General features: G+C 48.9%; 1 protein-coding gene across 1 annotated transcript; it reads right to left on the bottom strand.

Moving 5' to 3' along the window:
- Positions 1–4,824: 4,824 nt before the first annotated feature.
- On the bottom strand, positions 4,825–21,586 carry LOC135460894 (uncharacterized). The gene is made up of 6 exons (XM_064737867.1): positions 21,410–21,586; positions 6,454–6,609; positions 6,191–6,292; positions 5,766–5,967; positions 5,433–5,489; positions 4,825–5,143 (listed from the first exon to the last, which is right to left on the bottom strand). Exons 1-6 carry the CDS (start codon positions 21,584–21,586, stop codon positions 4,944–4,946), a joined length of 894 nt encoding a protein of 297 aa, XP_064593937.1. The 3' UTR covers positions 4,825–4,943.
- Between the last annotated feature and the right edge of the window lie 124 nt (positions 21,587–21,710).

Below are 21,710 nucleotides of genomic sequence, written 5' to 3'. Positions count from 1 at the left end.
GAGCTGGGATCACACTTGCTTAAACTACTGTTGAACGAGGCTATAGAGGGATCTTTGTGTGGAATTCTAAACCCTGTGGATTGCGCTGAAGAGAGTCCAGGGAGGGAGACAAAATGGGGATGGGGACACAGGGTTTTATATGGGGTGGGAAAGCAGCAGAGCATTGCAGTAAGCCATGACCAATAGGGGACTAGAGAGGGGAGAACATTCTAGAAGGAGTATATATAAGGAAAAAACAGCAGTTGAACCGGGTGATGCCAACAAAAACTGCTGCATCACCATGAGCCTGCAAATGCCCATGGGTGACACCATTGCATTCAGAGGGATGTCTCTCTTTTACCTTGGTCGCTTTGCCCAGAGGTATTACAGTTCCAATGGTAGGTTTCTGGGCCCTCACAACTCCACCCTTTTTGTTTTCTATAAAGAAGGCTTCTGCCATAGAGGTTTGCAGGAATTTAGCAAAAAAGGGATACAATAACCAACACAATGAATACAATAAAAAAAGTCCACGAAACAGTCTTAACTAGAGATGAAAGCCAGCCTTTCATCCCCCGTGTTTGAAAAGTCCACTGAACCAGTCGCTGTTGCCTTCTGTCTGGATCTTGTTTCCTTGATCCTTTAGCAGCTGGGTGCTCTGGTATACTGACTCCCTATGTGACAGCAGGTTGAAAAAACACATGCCTTCAAATGCCTGATAGCCATGGCCATGGACAAGAACTTGTGGCTTGTCTGTGGAAGCACCCAGCTGAAGGCATGCAGCTCAGTGAGGAGCATCCAGATTCCTGCTGCAGCAACAACAAACGGCAGCATCCTCTGACTTGAGCTAATTTAGTATCTGGAGGCTTGGGTGGCCTAAAAGTAAACAGATAAAGAGAGTAGAAGGTGAAATGTAGGTTCTGGTCCCACTAAACTTTCTCTTCTGTAAGCCAAGGGTGTGAACAAAGCTTATTAGAAGGATCATATATCAATGCTAAAATATAGTTTTTACAAATTTTAAGTGAAATATTGTTGTGGTTTGAGAGGAAGTGAGGTTTTTGGGATGGTGTGGTCACACCTATGTGTGTTCAGATTTGAATATTGGCACCTGGTGTGGCCACTGGGGACATGGATACGCCTCTGAGAACACAGGGGTTAAAAGCAGAGAACTCCCAGGGGAAGCTCTCTTGGGTTCTGGCAGGGATAAAAGGTCAGACCTCCCCTGCCATCTGGGCGGGGGAGGGGAAGCCATGCGGCCGGGTGAGGAAGGTCTGGCCCCGAGGATGGAAGGGTGGAAGAGTGGAAGAGCACCGAGAGGCATCGGGCAGCCCCCCACCCCCAGGAGAGAGAGAGAGAGAGAGAAAGAAAGAGAGCGCGCCAGCCTCTGTCTGTGACTGTGCTACCTTGAAACTTGATAACATGGGCCCGCAGCACGGATGAGAAGGAGAAGGGAGGGAAGGGAGGGGGGGGATGCAGCAAGAAGGTGTCCGGCCACTGTGGGAGTTCTGGGCGGGCTGAGCCCGAGATTTTAACCCTTATTTTGGACAATGAAAACTTTGCAGAACAATAACCTTCTTAGAAGAGAGATAGAGATGAAACAGAGGAAGAAATGGGCAAGTGTGATGAAAATTCCTGCAAGTGAAAGATGTCAGAAGAGTGGGAAAGAATCTTAGGTGAGAAGAGATGATGGAGTGGCCTTAGCTGGACTTTTCTCGTATAGCCCTGGACAGAACCATGTTTCCTGTGACACAGAGACTGCATCCAGGGGGAGGCAATGGCTCAAAGCCAAGAGGGTTCAGTTTTGAGACACCTCGGCCCCAGGGGGTGAAATTTGGGGGGGACAGGTGTCCCAAAAGTGAGAGATTGTGCTCTTTTTGGAACGGGACAAAGCATCCTTAAAAGGAAAACCCTAGAAGCAGCTCTGGTCTCTGTGCAGTGGTGAGAGCACTGGACATGGAAGGAAGAGGTCACGATGGCAGATGTTCTCCAGGCGGTGCCACGAGTGACATGGAAACACATGTGTAGGAATCCATAAAAATCAGAGAGTTTTAGGAAGGTTGTAAAAAGGACAGGCTGCAGAAACAGCCAGAATTGGGAAGTGCTAAAGCAGCAGAAAAAGATATATAAGCTGTAGTGAAGACAATAGGGCTATGTAATGGGCCTTCTAAGTTGCAACAAGTTTATTTAGTATATATCTGGAAGGTTATGCTGATGAATATAGCTTTATTCGTTGTCTCTTATAAACGAGCCGTTGTGTTGGAGAATCGGCCGCTATTGTTTTAACCAAAGCTACATGTGTTTAAGATGATTGGATAGAACTACTGTCGGTATGCTTTTGCTCTATGTAATTGGCTTAGATGCATTTATGTCATGTGGAAACATTAAGTTTCTTTGGCCTGCTGCCTGGTCAGCGAGCTGTACGCATCTTTCCATTGTCATAACCATGTAATGAGACTGATGCTGAAAACATAAAAAGCTCTAGATGCTGATCAAAGCAGCCCCATCCTGTTCACGTCTGTATATAAACTGCCAGCGTACCAAACACGAGGTTTTGACGGTGTTTCCTGGGGAAACCTATGGCACAAGAAGGACTCCTCTCCTCTTGATGAACAGAGAATTGATTGTCTAAAGGGTCGTGATGGACCGAGAGTTGGTGATCTGAGGGATGGATGTATTGGAAATTTGGTGGGGGCAGGAGGAAATGTTTTTGGAAGGTTTTCATTTTCCCTGTGTATTTCTTTTTACTTGTAGTGTCGTTAATAAAGTTTTCTTTTCTTTATTTCTAAGTGGGGGCCTGCTTTGCTTATTCCTGGTCACATTTCACAGCAGAAACCAGGGAGAGTGTATTTTCATGGGGGCACTGGCTTTGTGCCAATGTCAAACCATGACATATATATATAATAAACTAATAAATCAAGCCTTCTGAAATATGGAGTCAAATCCTCGTCCCTTCCCGCATGCAAAGACCCCTTTGACCACCGTCACATGTGCCCTGGCTGGCTGCAGGCTGGGCACACGTCCTGCTCTGTGCCAAAGGCAGCAGGGATGGGCAGCTCTGGGCATCGCTCTGAGCACGGCCTGGGCACCGCGGGCAGCTGGGACAAGGGCACAGGAACCCTCAGCTCACAGGCGGTTTCTGCTTTCTCTCCTTGCAGCCGGGCTCTGCGGGTGCTGAGGCTGCTCTGGGCTCTGCCAGGGCTCCGCTGGAGCTCAGCACCGGGCCAGAATCAGCCAAAGAAGAAATGGTGTGACCTGCAGCACTTGCTTGAGCATTTTGGCAGCACATCTCAAGTTTGCAGAGTGTACACCTCCAAGGGAAAACATGACAACCCCCCCAAAAAAAAATTGTTCAATAACTTCTGAAATGAAATCAATCTGGCATGACCCCAAATGACATTTCTCAGTTTGCTCAAGCTGTAGCTCAGCCCTTCTCCGAACAGTTCTCTCTCCCACCCTCCTTTTACTTCCCAACTGCTCCCTCTTTTCCCCCAGTGAGTTCCCAGCCCATCGCAGTCTCCATCACACTGTTGCCTTCCTTGGTGCCCCTCACCACAAGGAAGGCTGAGCCCCAGATTTAGGGACTCATCCTGTCACTGGCTGAGGAGCAGCAATGTCTCAGAGGTCCAGTGGGATTTTAGTGTCATTCAGAGCCACTCTCCAGCCCTCAGCTCTCCTCGCTGCTGCGCTCCCACTCCCTTTTCCTCATCCTTGCAGCAGGATGAGCTCTGTGAATCCCCTTGAGCCTCCCCACTCTTCCCAGCCCACGAACCCCCCTCAGTTAGGCTGAAGCTGAAGCTTTTCTGTCTCCTGTGGCACAACAGTCCAGTGCCCTGTGCAGGGAGCCCCAGCCCCAGAGCACAGCACACAACAGTGCAGTCCAGGCTGGAGCAGCTGCCCTGCAGCCCTGGCTTGGCTGTTTGTGGCAAGGCAATGCTCCCTGCTCCCAGCTGTCCCTGCAGGATGGCCCCAGGGCAGAGCCCAGCCGGGCTCCCACTGCAGCCCCTGGAGCTTGGGGCAGACAGTGCTGCCAGAGCTGAGGTTCCTGGGGAGCACCTGGAGCTGTGCCTTGCACTCTGTGGCCATGTGTCACAGCGCAGGCTGGCTTGGGCTGTGTGAATGTACCAGCCCTGGTTTGATACTGCCAGGGGCCTCGCGCAGTCACATCTCTTCCAGGCTGCAGCATTTCACTGGGCAGAATCTGACAAGGCATGGATATCAGAGAAACGAAATTATCCAGCCTGGGTTTTTCCAAGGCCCTTTAGCAGGAAGGGCTTGAGAATAAATGCTCTCTTTTTGCAACATGAACATAGGGGTGAGTACTCTCTCTGTCTCCAACGCGCTACCCCCAGCCAACGATACAGCCACCCACTCCCTCACACATCTCCCTCGTGCCTTCCCACTGCTGTGTCCTGTCAGGGTTTCCCAGCCTGCCCTCCCTTCATGGCCCAGTCCCCTCAGGCTCTGCCCCAGCACGGCCAAGCTGCCCGGCGGCAGAGCCACAGCCCCACAGCAGCTCCAGAGCAGACTCATCCAGGGGCACCTGGGAGCCCTCAGCAAGGCAGCCAGCAGCACACGGGCAGGAGGACACGGATGGCGCTTCCTGCCTGGCACAGGGCTTGTGGCCATCTCCGGGCACCGCTCTCACAGGGGTCCCCGCAGCCCCGGCCCCTGCCCACCCGCTCTGTCACCAGCACAAGGGCTTCTGCAGAACCACCACAGGCCAAGGGGCTTCTGGCCATTTCCCCTGCAACACTGCACACCTGGGCAGGTTGCTGAGCCAGGGTACCCTTTTCCCCCTCTTCCCCTATGCCCTGCAGACCCTGCGCAGCAAAAGAAAGCTCCTGGGAGTCTGTGTATTACAACACACTCTATATTCATATACTAATGAAGAAACAAAAAAAGAAAAGAACAATCTGAAAGAAAAGGAAAATTCCCGCTGACTCGGGTGGCCTCAGCAGAAAGAGGCATCAGCTCTCTGCAGAGCTCCAGCAGCGCAGCCAGCCAAGCGGCGACAGACGAGGCCGTGTCCTCCATGCCCAGCAGAGATGTTCTTGCACCCTCTGGAAGACAGAATATCGCTCCCTCTGCAGGGCCTGGAGGACATACAATGTTTGACGTGCCAGGTCCGACACGGCACTGCTGGTGTCCTCTGTCAGGTGTTCAAGGGCTGAAAGAGAAAGGAACAGAGCCACGGTCAAATCCTGGATCTGCGGGTAGCCGAGGAGAGCCCCCGGCCAGGGCCATCCCAGCCAGCTCTAGCCATGGCCAGGAGGGAGCAGGGACCAACGGGAGCAGCCCGAAGCTGCTGGCCACGAATCGCCCAGGTGGCCCTGAAATCTCTGTGTGCTCTGCCCACGCTGGCCCTGGTCTGCACAGGGAGCAGAGCCCTCCACAGCCAGGGCAGGGCTTGCAGCTGCCCCGGCAGCCCCCGCTGCCAGCCCGCTGCCCTCACTCACCAGTGCAGATGAGCCGGAGCTCTTCCTTCTTCCCCCTCAGGTGCCGCGCGGCCATGCCTGTGAACACAGAGCCTGTCACGGCGCCGGCGGCACAGCTCCCTGCCAGCGGCTCTGCCGGCGCTGTGGCCACACGGGCTGCTGGCCCGGCAGGGCTCTGCCCGGCCCTTGCCGCACGCTGCCGCTCCAGGGCACGGCTGCCAGAGGGCGGCAGCAGCAATGCCCGGGCCAGGCGGGGCTCCACGGCGCCGGGCCCGTCCGGCGCTGCCGGGGCAGCAGGCCGGGCTGGGGCCGAGCTGCGGCGGGCCGGGGAGGGAGCGCGGGCTCGTGGCTCACCCATGAACCTGATGGCCGCCGCTCGCAGGGGCTCCTGTGGGCTCTGCACGTAGGGCAGGGCCCGGCGCAGGTGCTCGGCCGCTCGGCTCCTGTCCTCTGCCAGCTGGAGAGAGCGGCAGGAGGGAAGGGTTGGCGCGGGCTCAGCCCCGGCCTCCCCTGCCCGCACAGCCCTGAGGCGCGGCCGGCAGCCGCCGGCGCCGGGCTCCCGAGGGGAGGGGCAGAGGGCCGGCTGCTGCCCGGGGAGCCGCCGTGCCGCCCCACCCCGCAGCCCCGCCGGGCCGGGGCTCCCCCGGCAGCTTGGAGAAGAGCCTGTGCGGCCTCTGGGTGCAGCAGCGGGCAGGGCCACAGCTGCCCTCCCCGCACACTGAGCACCGCGCTCAGGGAGCTTCTCCGGGCTGAGGCTGGGGCTTGCAGGCTGTCCTTACCAGGCACTTGCTGAACTTCCACAGATTCTGGTTCTTCACCAGTCTTTCAAGATCTGGCCTCTTCAGGAACTCGGCCACACAAAGCAGGGTTTCCTGAGAAGCCTGGAGAGCAGCAGACACAGAGATGGCCCCACAGCCCAGGGCGCAGCACCCGGGTGCGTCCCTGTGCCAAGGCCTGGAGGAGGCTGCAGCCCAGCAGGTGCCAGGGCAGGAGGCAGCCGAGCCCCCTGCCAGGGGGACAGCAGCAGCCCACGAGTCCTCACCTGTGCCACAAGCCGCTTCTCATCATGGCAGTGGAGGACGAGGGGCAGCAGGCTCTGGCGCAGGGGTGTCTTCAGGGCCTTGTTTTCCTTTTCCTGTGGAAGAGTCACCAACGTTCGGAAGAGCAGTATGGAGATGAGCTGAACCTGCCAATTGTTCTGTATGGAAGGAAGAAAAAAAAGACCTCAGCATGGGCTGCACGGGGCTCAGCCTGGCACAGGCCTGCAAATTCACAGGGCACAAAGTGTCCAGACTGTTATTAACAAAAATTCGGTTAATATTTTTTTGTGAGCAAAAGTTACAAAAAGGCAGCCAGATCTCTGTCCCTGCCAGGGTTCTGCGTGCTTTGTTATTGTAATCATGGGTCATTGTATCTTTTCACCCCTGTTGTATTAGTAAAGGCCCTGGCTGGGGTTGGGTGATGGCCCTTCCCCGAGGCTAAGGTGTTCTTTTTTCCTACCATAGTGAAGACACCTGAGAGGGTGGGGGGGGTTATGCAAAGTGACTCCAGGACCAGCATGCTTTTTTGGGACCCCGACTCCAAATGCAATGAGAAAACCCTGAAAACAACGAGCCACCTAAGAGTTGAGAGACTAAAGTGATGTCCGGACGTGAGGAGCCAAGTGCTGAGCCTGCAGTGATGCGGAGTCCCTCTTGCCCTGACCACGAGAGTCATCCCTGGCGGAGAGACCAAGCCGAATAAGCGAGGAGGGGCAAGATCTGACGGGGACACTACGCCCTAAAGGCTCCCACGAGGACCGGATCCCCCGGCTCTGCCCCCATTGCACAGAGCTGCGCATATCCTCCTACTCTGGGTCACCCTGGGAGACACGATGCGGACTGCAGCCCTGCCGAACCGCCCAATCCTGAGCTGATCACTTTTAATAAAGGCATTAAAAAGGAGAAGAAGTCTCCTGGCCCTGTTTATTTCAGCTGGGGGCGCTCGTCCGGGATAGCCACGTCGCAAGAAGACTCTAGACTGGCCATCATGGAACTTCAGGACAGCTGGCTACCAGGACCAGAGGGATCGGCTCAGGACCAGCGACGCAGAGGAGCACCGGAACACCGGATTGGTGAGAAAGCCGGTGGCGGGAGCAGGAGACGTGCGCATGTGTGAGTGAATGAGACGAAGGCCGGCAGCCGGACCTCCGAAGTGAGAGCGGACCCCTCAGTACCGCGTTTCCGGACTCCTGCGAAGGGGCCGGCCGGAAACAGGGGAAAGCGATTGGAATTAGCGTGACTGAGCCGTCTCTCAAGGGGGAATAAAGGGCCCCCCCCCTCCGGGCGTGCGGAGGGAATATTTCTATGAGTGGCACGCACCCAAAATAGGTCCTGAAAGAGGGAAATCAGGCAGATTTGTCAGTCCCGAGAAGGATTCGGGTAGCATTTGTAAGTCTCGAGAAGGATTCGCGTAAGATTTTTCAGTCCCGAGAAGGATTCGGGTAGCTCACAAGCCCTGCAGGCAAAAGTAAGTCCTGGCACAGGAGTCAGGCACAAACCCCAGCGAAGGAGGCTGTGGTTTGCTTTTAAGTCCTGATACGGTGAAGCCTAAAAATTGGCGGGTTAGGCAAACTAAAAATCAGGCAGTTGTTTTTCCTGACTGAGGGAGTCAGGCACGACCCGGATTCTTAGGCCGAGGTTTCGTGTGTTCAAGTCCCGATAGATGTAAGACCTGACGTGGGGAAAGTTAGGCAATCAAGAGATTGGGCAGTTGTTTCAGTATAAAGTCCTGAGCATCAGGCAAAATTTGAAGTTTCAGTGGAGGAGGCTGAAGCTTTTCAAAGAAGGTTCTTTTTGAAATTACTGGTCAGTAAAGCACCTTTGGGATTTTTACTGTTGAGACCTGTAAAATGGGAGGGTGTAATAGTAAAAAGACCGGCAAGAGGCTGAGGTATATACATCCAATAGTCCCTTAGGAGAACTGTTAGTAAAATGGGATTCTATAGAGGCCACGGAGGGATTAGATAAAGTGAAAATGTTCCATTATTGTATGGAAGTGTGGCCAGAATTAGAGTTACAAGGAGGATGGCCTTGGTGTGGGACAAAGGATAAGTGGATGTGCCAGCTATTAAATAATTATCTGACAGCTCGAGGGGATACTGATCCTGAGCATTTATTGTATGTAGCCTGCTGGTTAAAGAGCGCTGTTGGGGATGAAGGGGGGCAAATTTGTAAGTTACAGAGGAATAAAGAGGGGAATGAAGGAGGGGATGATAGGACTAGTGAAAGATGGGATCCCCTGGATTATCTGCCTCCTTCTGCCCCTCCACCTTATAATCCTCTTCTTCAAGCACCTCAAATGGCAGGTCCGGTTCTTCCCCCGGCTGCCATCTCATTACCACCTGTTCAAACTCCTCCTTCTACCTCTTCAGCTTCCGCTATGATAAACCCAGTATCCCCTCCAGTTCCTTCTGCACCACCACAAGGGCCTACTCCACCTGCTGCATTCTCCACCCCTTCTCCAGCTGCACTTAATATCCACTCAGGCTCTTCTCCCCCTCCTATTGCTGTCCCTTTACCTCCTCCTAGTTTTGGCACAAATGCCTCCTCGCCCGATAAACAGCTATCAGCAAATACACCTGCTGATGGGCAGAAAGTTCAGGGTAACCCAGATATCCCTCAAAGTAGTTTGGCATCTGAAGATGGGCCGTACTGTAGCACCAGATCCAAGACCTCCAAGGCAGAGAGTCTCTTTCCCCTCAGAGAGGTTCCTATGGGAGGAGTAGCGGGAGGTGTTGGCTTTGTGAATGCTCCCCTAACTGCTTCTGAGGTGAGAGGATTCAAGAAAGAGTTGGGACATTTAGTTGAGGAACCAGTGGGCATAGCTAACCAAGTGGATCAATTTCTAGGACCAAATATCTACACTTGGGGGGAGATGAATTCCATCCTGAGTATATTATTTTCTCCAGAAGAGGTCCAGATGATTAGGGTGGCTGGCATAAGAATTTGGGAGAAAGATAACCATCCAGGACCCCAGGTGCCATCAGGTGAACAGAAATTGCCACTAACGGATCCCAGCTGGAACCCTAACCAGGAGGAGGGGAGGAAGGCCATGATGGAATATAGGTCTTTGATAATACGGGGATCAAAGAGTGCAGTTCCAAAGGAACTAACACCCAATTGGCATTTGAGGGCATGTAGGAGAAAGATGAAGCTCCTGCTGCCTGGCTTAATCGCCTAAGGCGGAACTTCCAGTTGTACTCTAGAATAGACCCAGACACCCCAGAAGGTCAAATGCTACTAAAAGTCCAATTTGTTACCAAATCTTGGCCTGATATACAGAGAAAACTGGAAAAGATGGAAGATTGGCAAGAGAAGAACATTAATGAGTTATTAAGAGAGGCATTGAAGGTGTATTTAAGGAGGGAGGAAGAAAAAGCAAAGGCCAAGGCTAAGATCATGGTTGCTGTAGCTAGGGAAAGTGCAGGGGGGGCGGGTCCACCACCAGGAGGAGGCAAGGATAGGCCTCTTGTACTGTCAGGTGCAAGAGGGATGGAGACACCTCAAGTCCCTTTGAGAGAACGACATTGCTATTACTGTGGAGAGCCAGGACACGTCAGGAGGTTTTGTAGAAAGCTCAGTCTCGATGCAGCAATAGCCAGGGAACAAGATAATTTAGGGAAGATCCTTAGAAGTGACGAGTAGAGGGTCAGGGGCTTTACACTTTAGGGGACCTGATGCAATATCTAGAAGAGCCCTTGGCAAACTTTGAAGTGGGACCCCTAAATGAGGAATTTGAATTTTTGGTTGATACAGGAGCAGATAAGTCCTGTCTCAACAAAGTAACATCTGAAGTTAGACAAAAACAGCTAGGTAGAAAGGATATCCAATAGCACCAAACCTAGCCAGTAAGACTAAACTTGTAATAAGTAGTGTGAAAGTAAAAGGTACCTTATTGTTGTCTTGTGTGTGTGAGAGTGAGTCACAAGCAAAGTCAGCCTCAACTTCCCGGGCAGGTGGGAAGGGGGCAGTGGAAGTGTGTGTGTGACCTGCAAACCAGGCTTGTGTCCCCCGGGCGGGTGGGGGCTATGACCAAAGTGTGTGTGTGTGTGACCTGCAAACCATACTAGTGCTCCCCAGATGTGTGAGGGAGCTGTAGCTGTAAGAGTGCGAGTGACACGCAGGCAGCCTCACAGGTGAATGTGCACCAGAGGCAACCAGAGTCTGGGCCCTTCCAAGAGGCCCAGAGATACTGAGGCCTGTGGGCCAACCCCAAGGTGGGGGGGGGCTATAGGGACCTGTGATTTTCTAGCAATAAGTTTGTGTCTTAAAGGTGTGGAGGAATGTGTGAAAGTGAATGAGAAATGAGAGAGTGAATATAGACGAGTTAGAATAGAGGTAATGTAGATTGTGCATTACAAGTTTTACCACATCTCCTTAGAGGGAAGTGTATTGTGTAGAAGAATTGTGTAAGGAAAAAAAAAAATTAAGTGTAAGGGGTTGAAAGAAGTATTTAAGCTGTAAGTAAAAGGAAGAAACAGAAGCAAGAGATAAATAAATAAGATGTTGAAAAATAGAACAGAAAACCAGTGAATTAAATACACAGAAAAATAAGAGAATAAAAGTACTTTGGGAGTTAAGTTAGCTGAGAAATACAACTCCTTGCAAAATACAGAGTATGTAGAAGTTGATGAGAGAAACATACAAGCTATGGAAAAAGAGAAATTACAATTAACATTAAACAGAGAAACTGAGTTTTGATAAAATCATTAAATAGCAGACCATTAATGCCTGTGTTTGAAAGCCCATTTCAGGTACTCTTCATTATTAATTCGACTGTGAAGACCAAAAGAAAAAGGTTGGACGCACATCACTCTCACCCCCTGGCATTGGACCAGAATTCAACACCAGTTTTTTCTCTCTGGCATTCTGGCATTGGACCGGACTGCACCCCATTCTCCCTCTGGCATTGGCCAGAGCCCAGTTTTCCCTCTGGCATTGGCCAGAGTCCACACCACTCACCTCGGGCACTGGATAAGGATTCATCCACATCACAAGTTAATTCACCTGAGTATACTGTGATTTAAAGTTGACTCTCAGGAGGAAGAGTCAAAAAGACTGAACTGTATGGGAAAAATTGGCATCACAGTTCTAACATTGCTTAAAATGTTTTCAAAACTGTTTTGTGTAAATTATGTTGGTAAAAAAGTTTAAGGCTGTAAATAAGAAATTCTAGTTTAAGTTCCCCAATATATTTCTAAAGACTCCAGGTTAACCCTCTACAGAACACTCCCCTAGGGGGAAACTAAAATTGTAGGGAACAGACCAAGAGAGGCTTAACCAGAGAAGCGGGTAGAAGGGACTCTAAAGAGCTTGGAAGCTCCTCTCAGAAAAAATTCCCAAGAGGCAAGGCCGTGTGGGCAGGCTGTGCAAGATGACCCATACCGGACTCTTTGGGAAGGGTAGTAATGATGGCTTGATTGCTGGTGGTGCTCTGGGAAGCCCAGCTGAGCCGTGCAGTGAAGGCTACCAACCCCTCTATGAGGAAGAAGTGAGCTCCTTGTCGAGAGTCCACATCAGTTCTAACCCTGATTGTGTTAACCTCTCCCAATTGGTCCTTTATCAGAAAAATAAGAGAGTGTATTGGATAGCCCAGAATACTGCCACTTTTAGGCAGCCACTCCTAGGAGAGTGCCCTATAGGAGAAACCTGGTTGTGCTTTGAATGTGATGCTGCTGAAACAAGCTCTGCAGATCTAGTAAAAAGTAAAGAAATGGTGAAAATGGTAAGAAAAATTGTTTGTCACAAGTATTTATATGAGTGTACTGGAAAAGAGATAAACCCCTTTTGGAACACATTTCAAGGGAGCTCTAAACCCCTAGGTTTGATCTCATCTGGCAACTGCATTGCTAGAGTGATAAAACCAATTTTCTTATTACCCAAAGAAACTGGATCAAGTTTGGGAGTTCCTATATATAATGATTTGAGAGAAATTAGACAAAACTGGGAAAGTGAAATAGAAATTGAGACAATCCAAAATTATAAAAGCCAAGTTTGGACCCCAATATCTGTGTTGAACAAAGTCATCCGGCTCCAGGCAGTATTAAAAATAAAGAATTCAATTATTAGGGACATTTCAAACGAAATAAAAAGATTATCATGTGTAAATAATCAAGATCGAACTCCTACACTTGATCCCAGTGGGTCGGAGAACTTGGAGATTTTCAGAAGAAATGTATGGGAAAAGGTGGTTTTTCTCACTGTGTGTAGACTTGGAGGATTGCTCTTTTTACTATGCTTATTTATCTGTTTTAGTAAAGCAGTATTGGCTGTACAGACCAACCTGAAGAAACCAAGAAAAGTAACAAGGTTAAGTAACCATGATTACCAAAGTGCACAAGAAATTTATAGTAGATTCAAAACAAAAAAATTGTGAGTTGATGCGAGCTTAAGAATTTAAGCTCGATCAAGGAAAAAGAGGGGGGACTGTAATGAACAAAAATTCGGTTAATATTTTTTTTGTGAGAAAGAGTTACAGAGACGCAGCCAGATCACTGTTTCTGCCAGTGTTCTTCGTGCTTTGTTATTGTAATCACGGTCATTGTAGCTTATCTCCTCTTTTGTATTAGTAAAGGCCCTGGCTGGGGTGGGGTGATGGCCCTTGCCCGAGGCAGTGCTCTCTTCCAGCATAGGGAAGACCCCTGGGGGGGGGGGGGTTGTGCAAAGTGACTCCAAAGACCAGCAGGCTTTGAGACCTCGACTCCAAAATGCAACGAGAAAACCCTAAAAACAACAAGCCACCTAAGAGTTGAGAGACTAAAGTGATGTCCAGACGTGAGGAGCCAAGTGCTGAGCCTGCAGAGATGCGGAGTCCCTCTCGCCCTGACCAAGGGAGTCGTCCCCAGCGCCGAGACTGAGAGGGACCGCACTGACAAAGCAAGATCTGACAGGGACATCACGCCCTAAAGGCTCCTAAGAGGACTGGATCCCCCGGCTCTGCCCTTAGTGGACAGAGCTGCGCATATCCTCCTCCTCTGAGTCGCCCTGGGAGACGCGACGGGGACTGCAGCCCTGCCGGGACGCCCAATCCTGAGCTGATCGCTTTTAATAAAGGCATTAAAAAGGAGAAGAAGTCTCCTGGCCCTGTTTATTTCACCCGGGAGGGTCAGAAGGAAAAGCAGCCAAGTGGGCCAGGCTGTGGTGAGCTGTTCACTTCTTTCTGGCATCCCAGTTGCTCTGAGGGAACTCCCTCATGACAGGTTATTTAACCACCTCTGCACTTATCAAGACTGTGGCCCCCAAATCAATCAGTGGTTATGTCTCCAGCTGCTTGCACCAATGACAGGGAATGTCCTCTAACAGTGCTGGGGCACAAAGTTGAAATAAACAGGAGCCAGGAGACTTCTTCTCCTTTTTAATGCCTTTATTAAATTGATCAGCTCAGGATTGGGCAGCTTGGCGGGCCTGCAGTCTCCCGTCATCTCTCCCAGGGCGACTCAGAAGAGGAGGACATGCGCAGCTTTGTCCACCAGGGGCAGAGCTGGGGATGAGGTCTTTGTGGGAGCCTTTGGGGCGTGGTGATCCCATCCAATGTTACTTTTCCCGGCCCCGTCCGCCCGGTCTCCGCGTGGGGGACGACTCCCTTTGTCAGGGCGAGAGGGACTCCGCATCTCTGCAGGCCCAGCACTTGGCTCCTCACGTCCAGACATCTCTCCAGTCTCTTAACTCTTAGGTGGCTCATTGTTTTTAAGGTTTTCTCCATGCATTTGTTTGGAGTAGGGGTCCCACACAGCATGCTGGTCCTTGGAGTCACTTTGCATTGCCCCCCCCCCACCCTCTCAGGTCTCTTCACTATTCTGGGGAAAAGTACAACTTAGCCTGGGGCAAGGCTCTGCTAATACAAAAGGAGAAATTAGCCACAACGACCCGTGATTACAATAACAAAACACGCAGAACTTCAGCAGCGACAGTGATCTGGCTGCCTTTTTGTAACCTTTTCTCACAAAAAAAAATTAACAGAATTTTTGTTCAAACCAGTCCCCCCTCTTTTTCTTTGATCGAGCTTAAATTTTAAGCTCGCATCAACTTACAATTTTTTGTTTTGAATCGACTATAAATTTATTGTGCACTTTGGTAATCACAGTTACTTAAATTTGTTACTTTCTTTGATTTCTTCAGGTTGGTCTGCACGGCAAATACTATTTTACTGAAACAGAAAAATAAGCATAATAAAAAGAGCAATCTTCCAAGTACACACACAGCAAGAAAAAATACCTTTTCCCATACATCTTTTTTGAAAATCTCCAGGTTCTCCCACCTACTAAGATCATGTGTAGGAGTTTGTTCTTGATTATTTACACATGCTAATCTTTTTATTTCGTTTGAAATGTTCCTAATAATTGAATTCATTATTTTTAATACTGCCTGGAGCCGGATGACTTTGTTTAACATAGATATTGGGGTCCGAACTTGGCTTTGACAATTTTGGATTTTCTCAATTTCTATTTCACTTTCCCGGTTTTGTTTAATTTCTCCCAAATCATTATATATAGGAACTCCCAAACTTGATCCAGTTTCTTTGGGTAATAAGAAAAAAGGTTTTATCCCTCTAGCAATGCAGTTGCCAGATGAGATCAAACTTAGGGGTTTAGAGCTCTCCTGAAATGTGTTCCACAAGGGGTTTATCTCTTTTCCAGTACACTCATATAAATACTCATAACAAACAATTTTTCTTACCATTTTCACCATTGCTTTTTACTAGATCTGCTGAGCTTGTTTCAGCAGCATCACATTCAAAGCACAGCCAGGCTTCCCCTACAGGGCACTCTCCTAGGAGTGGCTGCCTAAAAGTGGCAGTATTCTGGGCTATCCAATACACTCTCTTATTTTTCTGATAAAGGACCAATTGGGAGGGGTTAACACAATCAGGGTTTGAACTGATGTGGACTCTCGACAAGGAGCTCACTTCCTCCTTATAGAGGGGTTGGTAGCACTCACTGCACAGCTCAGCTGGGCTCCCCGGAGCACCACCAGCAATCAGAGCCATCAGTACTACCCTTCCCAAGAGTCCGGTATGGGTCATCTTGCACAGCCTGCCCACCCGGCCTTGCCTCTTGGGGAATTTTTTTTTTACTGAGAGGAAGCTTCCAAGCTCTTTAGAGTCCCTTCTACCCGCTTCTCTGGTTAAACCCCTCTTGGTCTATTCCCTACCAATTTTGGTTTCCCCCCCCAGGGGAGTGTTCTGTAGAGGATTAACCTGGAGTCTTTAGAAATAAATTGGGGAACTTAAACCAGAATTACTTATTTACAGCCTTAAACATTTTACCAACATAGTTTACACAGAACAGTTTTGAAACGTTTTAAGCAGTATTAGAACTCTTGATACCAATTTTTCCCATACAGTTCAGTCTTTTTGACTCTTCCTCCTGAGAGTCATCTTTAAATCACAGTATACTCAGGTGAATTAACTTGTGATGTGGATGAATCCTTATCCAGTGCCCAGAGGTGAGTGGTGTGGACTCTGGCCCAATGCCAGAGGGAAAAACTGAGAGTCTGGCCCAATGTCAGAAGGAGAAAGGGGTGGAGTCCGGTCCAATGCCAGGGGGAGAATGGGGTGCAGTCCGGGCCAATGCCAGAATGCCCGAGGGAGAATGGGGTGCAGTCCGGTCCAATGCCAGAATGCCAGAGGGAAAAACTGGGAGTCTGGCCCAATGCCAGAAGGTGAGAGTGACGTGAGTCCAACCTTTTTCTTTTGGTCTGCGCAGTCGAATTAGTATTGAAGAGTACCTGAAACCAGCTTTCAAACACAGGCATTAATGGTCTGCTATTTAATGATTTTATCAAAACTCAGTTTCTCTGTTTAATGTTATTGGTAATTTCTCTTTTCCATAGCTTGTGTGTTTCCCTCATCAACTTCTATATACTCTGTATTTTGCAATGAGTTGTATTTCTCAGCTAACTTAACTCCCAAAGTACTTTTATTCTCCTATTTTTCTGTGTATTTAATTCACTGGTTTTCTGTTCTATTTTTCAACATCTTATTTATTTATCTCTTGCTTCTGTTTCTTACTTTCACTTACAGCCTAAATACTTCTTTCAACCCCTTACACTTATTTTTTTTTTTCCTTACACCATTCTTCTACACAATACACTTCCCTCTAAGGAGATGTGGTAAAACTTGTAATGCACAATCTACATTACCTCTATTCTAACTCGTTTATATTCACTCTCTCATTTATCATTCACTTTCACACATTCCTCCACACCTTTAAGGCACAAACTTATTGCTAGAAAATCACAGGTCCCTATAGCCCCTCTCACCTTGGGGTTGGCCCACAGGTCTCATTATCTCTGGGCCTCTTGGAAGGGCCCTGACTCTGGTTGCCTCTGGTGCACATTCACCTGTGAGGCTGCCTGCGTGTCACTCGCACTCTTACAGCTACGGCTCCCTCACACATCTGGGGAGCACTAGTCTGGTTTGCAGGTCACACACACACACACTTTGGTCACAGCCCCCACCCGCCCGGGGGCCACAAGCCTGGTTTGCAGGTCACACACACACTTCCACTGCCCCCTTCCCACCTGCCCGGGAAGTTGAGGCTGACTTTGCTTGTGACTCACTTCCACACACACAACAAGACAACAATAAGATACCTTTTATTTTCACATTACTTATTACAAGTTTAGTGTTACTGGCCAGTTTCTGTGGTATTGGATATCCTTTCTACCTAGCTGTTTTTTGTCTAACTTCAGATGTTACTTTGTTGAGACAGGACTTATCTGCCCCTGTATCAACCAAAAATTCAAATTCCTCATTTAGGGGTCCCACTTCAAAGTTTACCAAGGGCTCTTCTAGATTTGGCATCAGATCCCCTAAAGTGTAGAACCCCTGACCCTCTACTCGTCACCTCTAAGGATGTTCCCTAAATTATCTTGTTCCCTGGCTATTGCCACATTGAGACTGAGCTTTCTACAAAACCTCCTGATGTGTCCTGGCTCTCCACAGTAATAGCAATATCGTTCTCTCAAAGGGACTTGAGGTGTCTCTATCCCCGTTGCACCTGACAGTACAAGAGGCCTATCCTTGCCTCCTCCTGGTGGTGGACCCGCCCACCCTGCACTTTCCCTAGCTACAGCAACCATGATCTTAGCCTTGGCCTTTGCTTTTTCTTCCTCCCTCCTTAAATACACCTTCAATGCCTCTCTTAATAACTCATTAATGTCCCTTTCTTGTCAATCTTCCATCTTTTCCAGTTTTCTCCATATATCAGGCCAAGATTTGGTAACAAATTGGACTTTTAGTAGCATTTGACCTTCTGGGGTGTCTGGGTCTATTCTAGAGTACAACTGGAAGTTCGGCTTTAGGAGATTAAGCCAGGCAGCAGGAGCTTCCTCTTTCTCCTGTGTACCCTCAAATGCCAATCGGGTGTTAGTTCTTTTGGGAACTGACTCTTTGATCCCCCGTATTATCAAAGACCTATATTCCATCATGGCCTTCCTCCCCTCCTCCTGGTTAGGGTTCCAGCTGGGATCCGTTAGTGACAATTTCTGTTCACCTGATGGCACCTGGGGTCCTGGATGGTTATCTTTCTCCCAAATTCTTATGCCAGCCACCCTAATCATCTGGACCTCTTCTGGGGAAAACAATATACTCAGGATGGAATTCATCTCCCCCCAAGTGTAGATATTTGGACCTAGAAATTGATCCACTTGGTCGGCTATGCCCACTGGGTCCTCAACTAAATGCCCCAACTCTTTCTTGAATCCTCTCACCTCAGAAGCAGTTAGGGGAGCATTCACAAAGCCAACACCTGTCGCTACTCCTCCCATAGGAACTTCTCTGAGGGGAAAGAGTCTCTCTGCCTTGGAGGTCTTGGATCTGGTGCTACAGTACGGCCCACCTTCAGATGCCAAACTACCTTGAGGGATATCTGGGTTACCCTGAACTTTCTGCCCATCAGCAGGTGTATTTGCTGATAGCCATCTACTGGGCGAGGAGGCATTTTTGCCCCAACTAGGAGGAGGTAAAGGGACAGCAATAGGAAGGGGAGAAGAGCCTGAGTGAATATTAAGTGCAGCTGGAGAAGGGGTGGAGAATGCAGCAGGTGAGTAGGCACTTGTGGTGGTGCAGAAGGAGCTGGAGGGATACTGGGTTTATCATAGCGGAAGCTGAAGAGGTAGAAGGATGAGATGGCAGCCGGGGAAGAACCGGACCTGCCATTTGAGGTGCTTGAAGAAGAGGATTATAAGGTGGAGGGGCAGAAGGAGGCAAATAATCCAGGGATCCCATCTTTACTAGTCCTATCATCCCCTCCTTCATTCCCCTCTTTCTTCCTCTGTACCTTACAAATTCACACCCCTTCATCTTCAACAGTGCTCTTTACCCAGCAAGATACATGCAGTAATTGCTCAGGATCAGTATCACCTCGAGCTGTCAGATAATTATTTAGTTGTTGGCACATCTACTTATCTTTCGTCCCACACCAAGGTAATCCTCCTTGCACCTCTAATTCCGGCCACACTTCCATACAATAATGGATCATTTTCACTTTATCTAATCCCTCAGTGGCCTCTATAAAATCCCATTTTACTAACAGTTCTCCTAAGGGACTATTGGGATGTATATACCTCAGTCTCTTGCCGGTCTTTTTACTATTACACCTCCCATTTTACAGGTAAAAAATCCCAAAGGTGCCTCTACTGACCAGTATTTTCAAGAAAACCTTGTTTGAGGAGCTTCAGCCTCCTCCATTGAACTTCAAATTTCTGCCTGATGCTCAGGACTTTATACTGAAACAACTGCCCAATCTCTTGATTGCCCAATTTTCCCCCACGTCAGGTCTTACATCTATCGGGACTTGAACACATGAAGCCTCGGCCTGACTCCCGGGTCGTGCCTGACTCCCTCAGTCAGGAAAAACAAATGCCTGATTTTTAGTTTGCCTAACCCGCCAATTTTTAGGCTTCACCGTATCAGGACTTAAAAGCAAACCACAGCCTCCTTCGCTGGGGTTTGTGCCTGACTCCTTTGTCAGGACTTACTTTGTCTGCAGGGCTTGTGAGCTACCCGAATCCTTCTCGGGACTGACAAATCTTATTCGAATCTTTCTCGAGACTTACAAATGCTACCCGAATCCTTCTCAGGACTTACAAATCTGCCTGACTTCCCTCTGTCAGGACTTACTTTGGGTGCGTGCCACTCATACAAATATTCCCTCCACACGCCCGGAGGGGGGGGGCCCTTTATTCCCCCTTGGGAGATGGCTCACTCACATTAATTCCAAGCACCGCCCCCATTTTCCTGGCCAGGTTTCTTGCGAAAAGCCGGAAACGCAGTACTGAGGGGTCCGCTCTCACTTCGAATGTCCGGCTACTGGCCTTCGTCTCATTCACACACACATGCGCACGTCTCCCTCTACCGCCACCGGGTTTCTCACCAATCCGGTGCTCCGGTGCTCCTCTGTGTCGCTGGTCCTGAGCTGATCCCTCTGGTCCTGATAGCCAGCTGTCCTGAAGTTCCAAGATGGCCAGTCTTGAGTCATCTTGCAGCATGGCTATCCCGGACGAGCGCCCCCAGCTGAAATAAACAGGGCCAGGAGACTTCTTCTCCTTTTTAATGCCTTTATTAAAAGTGATCAGCTCAGGATTAGGCAGCTTGGCAGGGCTGCAGTCCCCGTCGTGTCTCCCAGGGTCTCAGAGTCTCTCTTCTGTTTGCACTAAGAAAACTTCTTTTATTACTCGATTTATGGCGCGCTTCAGACATACAAAAATGCACGGGACGACAATCATGAGGACTAGTAGGACTATTAAAACATAAAACTCTATTTTTAAGATTTTTCTCTAAATAGGAGAAATGTCAAAGAAATTTGCTAGTTGATCAATCTATGATTTTGTGATTTCGCTAAGTTTATTTACGCTGTCTTTTATGTTTCTAATACTTTTATGAATTGATTTTGAGTGATCTGAGAGATTCATGCAGTACATTTCTTCAAACTCTTCACACTCATGTTTATGGGCGAGCAATAGATAATCGATTGTAGCTCTGTTTTGAAGAGTTGTTTGTTTTATACTACTAACGTTTTTTAGCATGTTAATTGGCATGTGAGCGTGGGTCGGTCTCGACTTATGTGTTTCACCCATGTTGTAAGTACTTCAACATGTTCTTTCATAGGGAAACTTTCTTCGTCGAAGATTGACATGACTTCTCTAACTGCGTGCGGCGGCAGTGCAAAGGCTCTCGCAACTACAGTGTTTTTTGGTACAGTCAATGGTGGACGAAGTGCTCTTGCTAACACTGTCAATTCTGTATTTTTGTCTGCTGAGATAACTGTTGGATAGACAATGAGTCTAAGAATACTGCATTTATTTTGTCTGATTATTAGGAAATCTTGCTTCTTATATGAGTCTTCGCGGACACCTGTTGGTATTTCTGCATGACTTTCGTCTAGAAAGTATACTAATTTTGAAGCTGCTAATGTGCACTGTGCTTCTGGTGGGAGGAGGTCTGGGTCACTGTGGAATCGCTAAGGGTTTTGCTGAGGGCGTCTGCTTGTTGTTCACTGATGATTGCTCCGTCTGCTCTTGCGACACCGCTAGTACTTGTGTCTGAGCGCGCTGGTCTGCGCTGCGCCTCGCGTTTTTCGGATACGGTAACGGATTTCTATCTACATCTGTTGGGAATAACATTCTTTCGCAGGGTGTCTTTTTCTCTCGCACTGTGCGCAAACTGGCTTCTCTGCCTTCTGTACTGGCGCTGGCGTATGTGTTTGTGCACAGTTCTTCTTCAAGTGTTCAAGCTGTCTACATCTATAGCACTGTCTTCTTGGGGGATTGTTCTTTTTCTGCATCGTCGCAAGAACTTTGTTAATGTTTTCGTTCTGTTGATGCAGTATTTTTTCTAGCATCTTCTCTAGGGTCTTGTCTTCTGCTTGCTTTTTTTGAATGTCTCTTTAGTTGATTCTCTCATTCTTCTTTCAATTCATTCTTCACAATTGCTGCGACATGCTGAGGTGTTCTCACCTTGTTGCATGCTTCTACCATCTCTGCCAAGGATGGCTGTCTTGGCATGGCGCTAATCACTTGTTGACAATCTGGGTTGGCATTGCCGAAGGCTAAGCTTTCTAAGAGAGGCTTCTTCGCTTCTTCTATCGTCACTTGTCGATCTACGGCTTGTGTGAGTCGATCGATGAACGACATGAATGGCTCTGTGGGACCTTGCTTGATGCAAGAGAACGGGACTTCTGGAGCTCTTGTAGGTGCGATTTGCATAATTGCTATCTTTGCTGCTTCTTTGATGTCACTTAATACTCTTCGTGGTAGC

This window comes from Zonotrichia leucophrys, unplaced genomic scaffold (genome assembly GCF_028769735.1).
Source record: "Zonotrichia leucophrys gambelii isolate GWCS_2022_RI unplaced genomic scaffold, RI_Zleu_2.0 Scaffold_119_139060, whole genome shotgun sequence".
In the NCBI taxonomy this organism is placed as follows: Eukaryota; Metazoa; Chordata; class Aves; order Passeriformes; family Passerellidae; genus Zonotrichia; species Zonotrichia leucophrys.
Note: the sequence above shows the minus strand (reverse complement) of the source record. Positions and strands in the feature narration are given on the sequence as shown.

What these genes read in the sequence shown, in the direction of transcription:
- LOC135460894 (XM_064737867.1), bottom strand. Translation starts at nt 21,586, where the DNA reads ATGTCGTTCATCGATCGACTCACACAAGCCGTAGATCGACAAGTGACG. An exon ending in AGAAGCGGCTTGTGGCACAG is followed by an intron (nt 6,293 to 6,453) that starts GTGAGGACTCGT and finishes GCTGCTCTCCAG; the next exon opens with GCTTCTCAGGAAACCCTGCT. An exon ending in GGAAGTTCAGCAAGTGCCTG is followed by an intron (nt 5,968 to 6,190) that starts GTAAGGACAGCC and finishes TCCCCTCGGGAG; the next exon opens with CCCGGCGCCGGCGGCTGCCG.